Source organism: Xiphophorus couchianus, chromosome 4, assembly GCF_001444195.1.
Source record: "Xiphophorus couchianus chromosome 4, X_couchianus-1.0, whole genome shotgun sequence".
Taxonomy (NCBI): Eukaryota; Metazoa; Chordata; class Actinopteri; order Cyprinodontiformes; family Poeciliidae; genus Xiphophorus; species Xiphophorus couchianus.
In genome coordinates, this window is record NC_040231.1 from 13,907,530 (window position 1) to 13,922,043 (window position 14,514).

The following is a 14,514-nucleotide window of genomic DNA, read 5'->3' on the forward strand; positions in this document are numbered from 1 at the left end:
TTTTCCTCTTACTTCTCCTGCTTCCACTTTCTCAACTTCCCTCTCTTCTTTCCTGAGACTGAGAATTGTGTTATGTCTTGATATTCTTCCCAAACTGATGTATTGTTTAGAGTTGCCTGTATTCATATTGATTAAATATTTGAAATCAATTGTTCTGTGAAGTCTTGTTGTATTTCCTGATAACATTCTCTTTTTTTTCAGTGAGCCAGAGTGGCCTTGCTGGTGACGTTTGTCCAGATCCTGGAGTTCCTGAAAATGGCAAAAGGATGGGTTTAGTCTTCCAGTAAGTTCATTTTCTCTATGCGTTTCAGAGCTACATGGCTAGATCGACTCACTGGCCAAAGACCATTCCAGTCTCCAACATTACACTGGAGTAGAGTCCATGTATTAACCTGAAGTTGGTAATGAAATCATTAAAATGTAAGAAAACGGGTGCTTTGACCACTGGCAGGTAAAATTAATTACTCTGTTCACTCTGCAATGTTCTGCAGGCAAAATCTACATCCTGTGCCATTTGCCACCCACGTAAAATTGTTACCACCCACACAAACAAACCAATGGAGACTGAAGTGTTATAAAAATAATCAAGGTTTGCCGGGGACGTGTTGTTGTTATAGCACTAGCTTTTAGATGTGGGATATGTGATATAACCACCGAGGCTTAAAGAACCTTTGATTTAATTTATATTTTTAGCCTTTTAAATCTTTTTAAAAAAAAGATCTGCTGCATGTTAGTCAGACAAGTCTTTTGATGGTTGGTTTGTGTCACCTAAAGAAAAGCAAATAATTGTCTGCAATTAACAAACAGATGTAAACAAAGTGGTAAGGTAGGCTTGTTGGGTCGAAGGTGGACCTTACTTTACTTTGTTACATGTACCCAATTAACATTCTTATGTTGTTAGGGTAGCATGCTGATCCAAAGTCTGTCTAGCCTCTTATCTCATAATATCTGATTTTGTTCAAAACAACATAAAGCCTAAACTACAGCAGGAGATTCAGATAAAGATTCACTGTTTTCTTTTTACACTGTCAGAGTTTTGGTTTCAAGCGGTGCGAGGAGCTAATAAAAACAGACCACAACACTGAACGTGCCAGTAAACCAGGGATATGGTCTGAAGACTGAAGATCAGAGAAGCCTGCTGACATTGAACTGAGAAAGAATAACAATTTTATGTTGGTGAAAGCTGAAAAGTTTATTAACATTAACAACAGCAACTATTTGATGCTTTTGAATGGCGCCTCCTTCTTTCAGAGGAGCAGGGAGCAAATTAGATCCTCGAGCCAAGATAATCTTTTACTTCACATAGCCATGACATTTCAACATTTTCAAATATCAATGCTCACAAGTTAGAATGAGTAAATAAATTATGACAGCTGTATTTAATGACATAAAAAAAATTCTCAACATGTACCGTATTTTTCGGACTATAGACGCAGTATCAGGGAACAGATCTATTTTCATATATAAGACGCACCGGATTATAAGGCGCATAAATCGAAACAAATTACGGTAGTCGGATAGGTCAGACTTTACTCAAATCATCAACAATAAATGTCAATATTACACAAAAAAGTACACTCACTTTTTCAATCATTCATCTTCTACAAATCCATTGAATTCCTCATCTTCAGTGTCGGAATTTAACAGTTGGGTGATACGGCATCAGGCAAGCCCAGATCCCTCTCGTCATCATCCGATTCAGTCTCATTGCTGTTGCTTGGCTGTTCATTGATGATTCCGGCCTTTGTGAAAGCTCGGACGACAGCTGAGAAGTGGTTCACCACCCCAAAACAAGTCTGTCTAGACAGCACAGAAAGCTGACCCCACGAGGTTTCTGACAAGCAGCGATTATGCTTCGACAATCAAGAGGAGTGGTTTTGTCTCTTACCAAAGTCGTAATAAAACATACGGTACACTGTTCATACATAAGGTGCACCAGAATATAATGCGAAATGTTGATTTTTTTTTTTTGCAAATATAGGGATTTTATGTGCACCTTCAGTCCAAAAAATATGGTAATTTTAATATTGATGTACATGGAAATATAAATTTCCCAAATTTTTAATATACTTTAACATTTTTCACATTTTGCAACAATTTGACCACAAGTTTAAGACTTCAGTGAAATTTTATGTGATGAACTCCACACAGAGCACCGTAATATTGTTAAGGTGAAAAAAGGGGATTCATGATTTCCAAGTATTATTATTTTTTTTTACAAATAGATAAAACATCTTGCGAGGAGTGTGTCTATTTGTACTCACAGTTGGAGCTGCAAGTCTTTTAGACTATGTTCCGACAAGCTTTGCACATCATAAGGCTGAAATTTAATTCAATCAGACTGGATGGAGAGCATCTGTGAACATCAATTTTCAAGTCTTGCCACAGACTCTCAAATAGATTTAAGTCTGAACTTTGACTATTATAGGAATATCCTTTGATCAGAACCTTTCTGTTGCAGCTCTGGCTCTATTTTTGGAGTCGTTGTCCTGCTGGATTGTAAACTTCATCCCACTGCCAAGTCATTTGCAGCCTATGTCAGGTTTTCTTTCATTATTCTCCTGTCAGCTCTGACCAGCTTTTCACCACATGCTGTATGATGCTCTCCCTAACCTCTTCTAACAAGGGGATGGTGTGATTAAGACAATATACATTGTTAGTTTTTCGCTACTCTTTTTTTGTATCTGGGCATTAAAATAAAATTCTGATCTCACCAGATCAGAGCACTTTATTTTCACAAACCTGCTTTTCCCCCTACATGGTTTGAGTTAAACTTAACAATACTTCTTGTTTTGACAATATCCATCCTATTGTCACTATTTTATAAAGACTGTATTCATGGATTACACATGTTTTGGTAATCCAGTTGGAAGATTTGTTTACTTGATCTTTGCTGTCCTCATCTAGCCTGCCAGTTTTACAGAAAACAGTAAAGAAAAATATTCAATATTGTGATTGAGCATTGAATGTAATTACATTTAATGCAGTTGAGATTTTGGTAAAATCCTCCTGCTTTGAAGTACTTCTACCAAATAGTGTGAGTTGTTGTCACCAAATGTTCTTCTGAGACAGCCAACAACAACAACAACAATTCATATTTCAGTACAGTAGTGACTGAGCACAGCAGAGGCTCCAAGACAAGTCTCTGTGGAGAGAGCTTGACTTTTTAACCAGACTGATGACACAAAAGAAAATTTCAGGCTCAAATCCAGGTCTGCAAACTGTGTAGAAGAATTCGCAATTGTGTTTTTTTTTGTTGTTACGCCTTGACTGGATCCAATGAGTGCTATTCAAATATTGATAACAAATACACAGAAACCGATCCTACAAAAACCATTGGATCAAAAGTAAATATCTGCCATTTCTTATACTACATGATTTGTAGTACTATTACGTATTTATTAGTTTGTAGAAAACTGTCTAGTAACACTGGGGTATTCAGGCAACCTTGCTTCAATGTGTTCACATGCTGCTTGTGCTGTGCTACAGCCTCAGGTCAAACTCCAGGGCTGCTTTCATGTCCCAGTTCCTCTCTCCAGGGTCCAGTCAAGCAGGGGCTACACACAAAGAACTGCAGGGGAAGGTTCTTATCCGAGAGTCTAGCCACTAAAAAAATTGTTCGGCAAGTACAGTGAGTCACCCCTTGGTGCCTGTCATCTAATCAGCAAACATAGACATTATTTTATTTAAGCAGAAGTGATTGTAAAATGATAATCTTCCTTTACCTTCTATCTGCTTAACATCAGAAGTAGCTGAATTACATTTTTTTTTCACACTTGTACACGAAAGGTAGACATTTCATTTGTACTCTATTTCCTGAAATTGTTCTCAGGCCAAGCGAAACTTTTTTTGACAATAACATTTTAATTGTTTATAAAATTTATTGAGATGCCAGTTAGAGAGGTTATTAAATCCCACGTGCCTGTGTCTCACTTGTTAAAGTTTATGGGAGTGTGTATTTATGTGTTAGCTTAGATCATCGTAAATCATAGTGTGTGTTATGACTTTTTGGTAAAGTGACCGACTGTAGTGCATCATCAGGGTTGTGACATTAAGATACACACAAAAGGTCCCATACAAACTTTCACTTCCACCTCTGCCTTTCTGGCAGAGATCACTGTGGATCAATAGTAGGAAAGAGAGGAGACAAAAACCTCGAGAAGTTTACTGAATAGGATTCAAACACAAAAAAAACTAATAAGAAAACCTGGAAAAGGTGGCTTGAAATCTCAATCTACCAATTATGGAAAAACTTCTATCTTCCTCACAGTGATTTTGTAAAGCCTGAAATCTCACACTTTTTCTCACTCACACTCATTTTAACATGTTGTTGATGTTGTTTCTAGGGTCGGCTCGAGCGTCCAGTTCAGCTGCGATGACAGCTATGTACTGCAAGGATCTAAAAGTATCACTTGTCAACGGGTCACTGACACCCTGGCTGCTTGGAGCGACCACAGACCCATCTGCAGAAGTAAGTTGTAACATGATTCTCACTGAAGCAAGTTTTTATTTCTTTAGGTGTGTTGCAGATGTCAAAGCTGTTGGCACCAAATTATTCATACCTCTTTATAGGTTTAGATTTAACATAATCAAACTACCTATAAAGAGTATCAATACTGGAAAAAACAAGAAATGTTGTCATTAACTTTCTTTTAAATGGCATGTTGTAATAATTTATACCATTCTTAATAACCAATGGAAAAACCTTTAATGACAGATCACCAGATTCAAGTCATGGCTCTGGCTAAAGGCTTGCTAACATATTTTGTAATTAGAAGAAAAATGTTAACAATCTTAGAAGATTACCTTAGATATAAATCTGTAAAGAAGTATAAATAGAAATAAATAATTGTAATTTTTGGGGGGTTTATTTGTTTTATTAGATATTGTTTAAAATTAAACAAATGCACCTCTGAAAGAGAAAAAATATGTACTAAGAAAAGAAAGTTTTAAAAATATTCTTAGTATTAAATGTTAGCACCAAAGCAACTTGCAAAAATGCAAATAAATCAATTTAAGCTGGAAAGCAGTCAAATGCTATGAAATTTATGCAAATGTCAAATAACATGTCTATAAATGTCTTCAGCATCAAGGAATCCATTAATTTGTGATATCAATGGAAAAAGAAATCCTCCCATTTTATTATATTGAAAGCTGTGCTCAGTATGAAAGAAAATGGCAGCCAAAAGAAGTGCAGACAAACGTGCAAACAGATTACAAGTTAGTACATTCAAGAGCACTTTGAACATCGCAAGCATGCTCTTTACCTGGAAGAACTTTTACTGAGTGCAGTTCATTTTAACAACATTAAATGGTATTTTATGCTGAAGTGACGAGCACTGAATATTGAGAGACTTTTCAGTCAAACTCTCTGTGCTTTGTGGAAAAACTCCACACCTATAAAAAACTTTAGATGTGCTAAAATAATGAAACAATACCCGTACCAATTAAACTTAAAAAGGATGTTGCAAAGAGACAAAATGTAAAAACTTTGTCAAAATTTTTAACTCTGCCTGGCAGAGCGTTTCACCCAGACCTGCTTCATTATTGATTGTCCTACAAGCTCTCTGTATTGTGCACAATATATGAATAAATCTGATTTAGTGATTTCACCTGACAGTGCTTGGTAAAATAGTTTTTTTTCCACAACAATTTGTGGAAAATTGTTTAAAAATTTGTTTGTTTTTTTTAATTTTACCAATTTCTAAATGTCAGGCATCACTGGAAAGACCTTAGCAATAGTACCTGCCTCATCTAAAACTTCTTATTCAAAAAAAAGTTTTATAGCCCTAATTATAATAACTTTGAACAAAATATTGACCAGTTATTGTATTTTATATTTAGTAAAAAAATCCATTGATTCACAGCAAACATAAAAACAAACTTGCAATGCAACTAAGTTTTGTGTGGTGAATATGCATAGAGGTTGTTGAATGCATTATTTATTATTTTATTGGAATCAGTGATTCCTCTGTCCAAAATATTGCAAAGAGTGTCTGGCTTGTTTGTGGTAAAATGAATCTCTTTGCTGTTCCAACTTATGGTCCCTTTGGTTTTTAGTGCATCACTGAGATGTTTTGAAACATCTGTAACCATTTCCATCAGCCTGCTTTGCAAGAAAAAGGTTGCAAAGTTCTTGAGAGAGGTCTTTGGTGTTACGTATCATAAAATGCTTTTTGAGTGACATGTTGATGAGACTTATTCCTCAAGAGGATTTTAGATGTGATATTATAGTATTTACTTCCCTCACTGTGACCTGACTTGATGCTGTTCAAAATTCAGCTCCGACAAGATAAATCCAAGTTTGAAGAAAGAAACCAAAGCAAACAAACAAGGAAAATGATGTATGTTCATTTGTTAACTGTATATTAAATCAAATGTGATTCAGTGAGTGGTTAAGAATCATTTTGTCCAACCCTGTGAGACACTTTTCACCCGGAAGAAGCAGTGTTAACCCTTATGTTAAACTGGATCCGCAGTGCTGTAGGTAATACGGGAAGAAAACCAGTCCTGCAAGCTCACCATAAAGCACAGCAGTGCAATCCAAATGTGATATTATGAATTTTTAATGTATTTTTAAGTTTCTCTGCTGCATTGGAATTACATGCCAATGTCCTTTGTAGCCACACAAATATTACATGTAGCTAAAACAATAAATAGTCCTATTTCTTCAGAGCGTAACATTACTTATGATAATGAACATATTGCAATAAAGCTGCTTTGAATGTTGTGATGACTTTGTGTATAATTCTAAGGTAATTCTTCTGAATTGTTTGTTAAACCAGTATATTTTTAGAGCATGTAAAAGTAATTAATTTAGGCACGCTCAGTGACCATTAACAAAATCTTTGCAGAGGAAAACGATTTGCTGAGCAACCTAATAACATTTTAATCCTCATTTGTAATGTGCTGTATTGCAAATTATTGCATCTGAAAATCTGTTAAATTGTAAATGGTTATGGTGTTTAGTTTTTATTTGAGATTGCAAGTGTTGTATAAATGTATTTCTAAGGAGCCATGAAAAACAGTATCATTTAGATTTACATGATTTTGTTTATTGATGTGGCAGAGCAATGATGCAAACTGCTCTCATGTTTACTGACAATACCCTGTTAGGCTTATTGCCACGAAATGAAAAGGCAGACGACTGGTTTTATACACCCAAGTGTGTAAGCACATGCAGTCGCAAACACTCTTGCTCTGACAGCAAATGTCCAAAGGATAATGTCACACATCTAATATCTGCAGCAGTATTGGCCTTGAACTGTTGGTGTGTTTGACAGACAGCCAGTCCCTGCGCTCAGACACATACTGTAGGGTCCCTGTCAGGTCATGTTATGGTGTATGTGTGTACCATTATCTGCATGTGTTTGTGTGTGTGAGTGCCTGTATTGTGAATATAGGACTGTCTCTGACCTCGGAAACATGCCTAAAGTCATGATACTCGCTCATCCTGTCAGAAACGATTGAAATATGGAAAGAAAAAAAAATCAAAATTTAGCGTCATCTTAAAACTTTGATGTGAAATGTCTCTGTTTGTTTTTCTTTGTAATTCAGTTAAAATATGATCAAGTAAAATATTTTTAAAGGAGACAAAGAACTGAAATTATCTAGAATTTTACTTAGACTTTAGTTAATTTGCAATTCAAATTACCAAAAAGAATAATACATTGATATTCTATACCCATTTACCTGTTTAATATTGCGTGGTTTGGTGCCCATCCCCAGCAGTCACTGAGAACACTGGATAACAGATAAAAAATACAATATATAAAAGAAGGATTGGTATATTTTGTTGATTGTCAAACATTTTACAGAATACTAAGGGTGTAAATTCACATTTAAGAGGGAAAGGGAGCAGAAGACTACAGTGTGTGTTTTAGATTTAGTGAATTAAACAAATATGTTGTCGTAGAGCCTGTAAAATAATTATTAAAGCCATAGCAAAATATATATCTGCTTTCCTTTGTGGAAAGCAAATGGGATTTTTGTTCATTTATGTCTCAAATTTCTGTAAAGTTAACCAGTAATTATTGTTTCTGACCTTGATTTAACTGCTTAGATTTCAGTCACAGTAATACCAGAAGAGCACGAGTTGACCCTGATATATTCTGAAAGAGAATCCTGGAGAGTAACAAAAACCTAAATCAATGGATTAACTGTTAGAAAATGGAAAGGTTAAAAAATGTCTTCTGTACACTGGAGCTCTGGTGTATTGTATTATCTGGTGTGATCACTCTTCTGGGATTCAAACCCGTGAGCCTCTCTCGTTTTCTGCTGAGACTTTGCTGTTAATTAGAAGCTGGTTTCCAAGATGAATTGCAATGAATGTGTTTCTGTGCGTCCGTGTAGCTGTGTGTGTCAAAATGTGGTTCAGCTCTCTTTTCTAATTAACAGTCTGATCAGTCATCTGGATGCCTCTCCTCTCTTCCCCCTCTCCCTTGGCATTTTCTGTTTCTTTTTTGCCTTCTGGTTTTTCTTACTTATTTCCTTTTTTCAGTCCGTTCATTTTCACAGCACTATCTTTCGGTTTCTGTCTGTCTTTATCGTTATCTGAACCTCTGTCCCATCTGTCAATTTGCTTCCTAAACCCGGTGTCACTAGTGGGGCGAGTGTCTGTTAGCCTGCTGTAATTTTAATCTGTAATAATTACAATAGTAGACAATAGTCGTGACATGGTTGCTAATTTAAGTATCTAAAATGTTAAAAATACATATATATATATTATTTGAAAATACCACAACTACTGCATTATTTAGTACTTATTCAACTTAAATGGTAACAATTTTCATACAACTGACCTAGCATTGACAGTTGCTTGTTTTATTTATTCATATTTAGTAATTCTTAATTGTTCCCAAACAAGAAAATCTGTGCTTTTTATCTATTAACAATTTCAAAAAGATTTTAAAGCAAAAAAAAAAATACGGTTTTATGATTACATTAAAAAAACATCACAGTTAGTGAAACAAAAATACACCCTATCACAGAATCCAATCATTTTCTTTGGCTCTGTTGTGATTCTGAGCACAGGACAAACTGAAAACTCATTTTCTTCTGATTCTGGATACTATTACTAATAATAAACTAATTTCAACAGCCAGGTTTTTGTGGAGTTTACTTAACCAGCAACAGGACAATGTTAGGAATTGTGTAAAGAAAATAAAATTCCAGCATAGCAAGAAAATGGGGAATAAAATAAATTGTTTACTGAGACTACACATGTGCAGAAAAATGTCAATCATTGGAATAAACATAAGGATACCTTTGGGCTTGACTGTCTTACTGTTTTTTTTTTCTCTAGTCTTCTTTTTATTGCTTATTTTTAAATTTTATTACTGCAAGGTTAACTATAATTAGCCTGTAAGTGATTACCTTTATCTCAAATTTCTCTTGCAGCCCGTACCTGTGGCAGTAATCTGAGAGGGCCCAGAGGGGTGATAACATCTCCTAACTACCCGGTTCAGTATGAGAACAATGCACACTGTGTATGGGTCATCACTGCAATGGACTCTGAAAAGGTAAGCAAAATTAATTCATTCTGAATTTATTTGATTTGATTTGCTCAAGCTCATGTAACACATGGCTTGCCTTACCCTAAAGGAGTTAGTCAGACTTTTTCACTTTTCTTTGTTATATGGTTTAAAATGAGTATTAACAGGACATACTGTAATGCCTACCTCAATGCCTAACACACTTCTGAAAATGTAATTTCCCACTCTTTTGATGGACTGTGCAGAGCATTTAATATATAATATGATGGATTTCTAAGTCAAACTGTTAAAACTGCTTCTGTCTTGCCTTAAACATGTATTTAGTAGACGAGAAATTCAGGGAAATTTAGTTGAACATCAAGTATGCATGTGGCCTTTGACGCACTCTAAAATGAGCATGTATTGTATAATGAGACCAGTGGTGAGGGAATTTAAAGTGTTTTGCCATGTAATGACCATGATGTCACCATCACATTTCATAAATCTTTTAAAGAATCAACCTATAATCTGGAAATTATTTAAATTTAATGTATCAGTGGTCAGATAATTATAAGCCCATACAAACACAGAGCAAGGCATGAAATGTATCCCCAGGTGAGTAACATTTATACTGCTAATGTGGCAGAATTTTGCAAAATGTCTTAAAAATGCTGGACTGGTAGATGATCATATAGTGTATGTCGATGTCAAAAGCATAGAAAGGTGGTGTGTGAGCATTACTTTACTAGGTCATCAACATAGAAATGAAAGGCTGAGATGCAATTTACACACATTGTACAATCCTTCAGAGATGATTAACTTGAATATCCCAAAGTTTTGATTAGGCAAAAATGAATGAAAATGCAGTTTTACAAAAAGAAGGCAGACATTTTATTTTTGCACTCAGCTCACTTTTCTTAAACTCTGAATTTAGGGTGGTGTTTCTGCCAAAGCAAACATTACAGAAAATGTTTTCATTAAATGGAAAACCCTGAAAGTCTGTAGCTGTGTGATTTAATGGGGCCAGATGTAACTGAAAAAGATGCTTGGACTCTTTTGGTGGTAAATGGAAATTCAGAGATGCACCAGAGCGCAACAAAAGAGAGTTCACTTGCATTAATACTTTGAAATCCAGAACCTACCAGCCATTTTGATAAGCACCTAATCATTTTAAAGAGAAATTTAGCAATTAAAATTATATATATATATATATATATATATATATATATTGCAGCCAGAAATAAAAACATTCAATTGTCAAATTGCTTCTGTAATTGTTTTAATTACATGTGAAAAAATATCCAGATTAAATGCCTTTGTAAGTAAATCGACTCCTTAGTGCAGCAGAAAGTTGAATGATAAATGTGAAAGTGTAGAAAAGTCCTGATGGATTCTTGGTGATTTATAGCCATGGTCAAACTCCTAAACCCAGTATATGACATTACACCACCACCCATTTCTGTTACTTCTTTTTATGTCTCTTTATTTTCTTTCAACATACTTCTGTGATTTTTACTCTCTCCCTACCTCCCGTTACTCTGCACTACACTTTTACAGTCCAGTTTCTCCCTCTCTGTATTCTTTCTTCCTTTTAATAGCTTTATAATGACAAGTTTGAAAATGGTGAGAGAGGAGAGATGGATAAGTCAAAAAGAAGAATAAGTTGTTACTGAGTTCATTGAAAACTACAGAAAATCTTACAGGAAAGAAAGAAAATGCACCAGAATATTTAACCAGCTATTTTACATGCATAGGCATGCTAAGGAAGAGAGACTGAATGTCCAGGATGGTACTTGACATGTGACACCCAAGTTTTTTCTAAAGATGGATAGAAATGGAGTCAGCTCACCTCTTAGCCCTCAAAGACTGGGGCTGAGAAATTGTGAGATATAATTGAAGAGAGACCACAGAAAATATAAAAGCCAGGCTGAAGAGTGGAGAGAAAATGACTTTTTGTTCTCCCTACTGTGTCTTTCTGACCTTGGCGGAGAGAAATGGCTCTTCACAAGGTGGCCAAGGGCTTGTGGCAGGCCATGACGCAGTTTCATTGTATTACTGTGCAGATTTATTTCATCCACGTTGCTATGAGCCTCTAATGAAGACTCTAATCTGAGTTATACCAGCATCTACCAGTTTACAATGGTGAGTATGCTAGATCTATCTTTCATTGTGGAAGACTATTTCAGAATTACTGATAAAATTCCTATGTTGATGTGTTTGAAGCTTCATGGCAAATTTTTGTATATTGTGAATCTGCTTGGTATCAGATGACGCCTATGCAATGCACTATTTTATATACACTTTTTAAAAATTTGAATTTACGACAGATGTAATGTTTTTTCTGCTATGTTTGCTTAATTGTTATATACCTATGCATGTAAGTGGACACATTTAACACTTCAAAATGCTTACATGTAAGTCAATGGGACCATTTCAACCTATGAACCAATAAAGAAACAAATACAAAACAGCTTAGTCTTTTGAGTATGCATGTAAACTTAATTTGAATACTTACTCAATGTTTTTTAGCTACAATTAAATTATTTTAAATTATGATTAAAAACAAATCACTACTTTTCTTGCAAACTTGAAATTTTACCTTATTACAGCATGTAATTTAAGACATTTTACTGATTTCTAATTTAGTCTTCAACATATTTTTTCAAACTGCAAAAATACTTTTTTCATGTGACAAATCACACACTTAGTGAAACCTAGACTGTATTTCTTCTTGGTATATTGTTGTGTGTATCTTAGCCTGCCTTATTATCATAAGAGGCTGCTCAAACACATTTTTCTCAGGTGTTGCTAAACTCTGCTTCTTTTTTTCTTCAGCCCCTTACATTCACTAATCTATCTCAAAAAGATTTTTACAGTTACATGTTCATGTTGATAGATGTTAACCTCTAGTCTTTTTAAAAGAGCCATCAATAAATGGATTGTTTGAGTGACTTTGTAAGATATAATAAAAAACGTTTGATGCTTTAAATACAGTACTTTTCAAAACTAACTTTGAACATTTTGGCAAATTACAGTTTCAAACTTCAGCATATTTTATTGTGATGGTATCTGACAGACCAACCCAATTTAGTGCATAATTTACAGATGGGAGGTTTAATAACAGAGGATTAAATTCTTCAAACAAATATCAATCAGAAAATTATTTCATCTGCATTTATTTAGAACCCATTGCTCTTACACCTAATCATAGTATCCAGTACAAATGTTCCTGGTAAAAATTTAGGGTAGATCTCCTCCAGGCACCATCTATGAAATTGAACAGTGCTCCATGAGATGTTCAGTGTTTTGGATGTTATTTTATGGCATAATCCTCCTTTTAAACTTCTCAACATATATATCCTTGACACTACTTTTTCTCATCAAATTTATCTGTCCCTTTAGAAAAGAGTAGGACATTTGTCTGAGATCTCCCCATACTATTCTTTTTCAATCAATATTGGTGGACAAACTTAATTTATTTAGCAGTAAAGGCAGAAGAAGGAAACTTATACCGAGGTTAAATTTGGTATTAGGAAACTTTGGTTTAACTTTGGTTCCTTATGCCTTCAAACACAACTGCAAAGTCTTTTTTTTCTGGGATATTCTCGAAACAGAAGAGTTGATGCTTTTTATACTCGTATGCCGGGTACAGCCATGTACAGGGGTGACCCACGACTAGTTCAAAGAAATTAAAGTTTTGAATAAGATGTTTAATGATGGTAAATGTTTAATCTTAGGTTAGATATAGGGTGTTCAGTCCTCTAGAGCTACAATCTTTGTAGATGCATCCCTCCTTCAACACGCCTGAATCAAATGGCTGAATTCCCTCATCAGCATTCAGTCATTCAGCTCTCTAGAGACCTGGTTTCGAGTCATTCATTTGATTCAGGTGTGCTGTAGAAGGGAAACATGTAGAAGTTCCGGGATGCTCGATCTGAAGGACTTACCTTGGGCATCTTTGTGTTGATGGACTGCTCAACATGATTTAGTTTTTGTAGATCATTTGTGAAGCATTGATTAAAATGAGTAATAACTACAGTATATCCATGCAAACCTTTCTGCCTTTCTATTTTCACTTATGTGTCTTTGTTGGTGCGCTGTTCTTCTTTACTCCTGCACTCACAGTATCTCTGTCAGGCTTTTATTCCAGATGACTTCTTTTATCAATAATGTGTTTCAATGCTAAAAAAAACCATTTTTTTTATTGAAGTGTGCATACCTTTTCTTTTTCCTTTTTCTTCTTTATGTAGTTTCACTTTCACAAGTTTAAATGACCAATATTAATGCCAGCTGGTGTGTGTCACCTTGTTAAGTTTTGAATAAGAGCGCCTCAATCAATATGGTTTGTTATTGTCTGTCAGGCTCTCGGCAAAAACACTGTGACTGTGCTTTTATTTTTGTTTCTGCCTCTGTTGTTATTTGTGTACGAGAGGTTGTGTTTGAGTTTATGAATGTTGACTGTGTGTTTTCAGTCTGCCAGCTTAATTGCTAACTGCCAGCGATTGTGAAAAATATGTTGCACGGTGAACTGTCAGCTCTCGGGTCATAGTGAGGAATAACTTGGGTGGGCAGAAGAAAAAGGACTTGACAGCGCATGTGTACGCGTGTATTATTGTGTGTGTCAGTCATTTGATTCATCAGTGTAGAGCGGATAATTATTTTGTTCAAATATGAAACATTCCTGCTGCTCACATACACGCTGACACACGCACACACACCCTTGAAACGCATCATCTCACATCCCCTTTAAACCTCTAATCATTGCTGTCTTTTTTCTGATGAATACAAATTAGCAACTGCAGGCGTGTGTGTGTGTGTGTGTGTGTGCGCGCAGGATTGGTTGGTTGGTTATTTTCATGCGAGCATCATTGCTATCACTTCAACATAAGGCCGACACAATATGTGACATTCAGTCAGATTCCCTCAATTTTTACTTGATGCAGGAAATGAGGCCAATAAAGAACAATAAAGGCAGCAGCCAGGGTGTGTTAAAATCCAGCATAATTCAGTAGCGGTATATTGTTTTGCATCAGCGCTCAAG

General features: G+C 35.3%; 1 protein-coding gene across 4 annotated transcripts in view; it reads left to right on the plus strand.

The window, feature by feature from the left end:
• LOC114143174 (CUB and sushi domain-containing protein 1) overlaps positions 1 to 14,514 on the plus strand; it is a 437,499-nt gene that overhangs the window by 243,609 nt on the left and 179,376 nt on the right. For all 4 annotated transcript variants that reach the window (XM_028014977.1, XM_028014979.1, XM_028014978.1 and 1 more), the window contains exons 8-10: positions 202 to 283; positions 4,347 to 4,471; positions 9,400 to 9,521. In XM_028014977.1, coding sequence (XP_027870778.1) covers positions 202 to 283; positions 4,347 to 4,471; positions 9,400 to 9,521 — 329 coding nt within the window. The remainder of the gene's footprint in view (positions 1 to 201; positions 284 to 4,346; positions 4,472 to 9,399; positions 9,522 to 14,514) is intronic.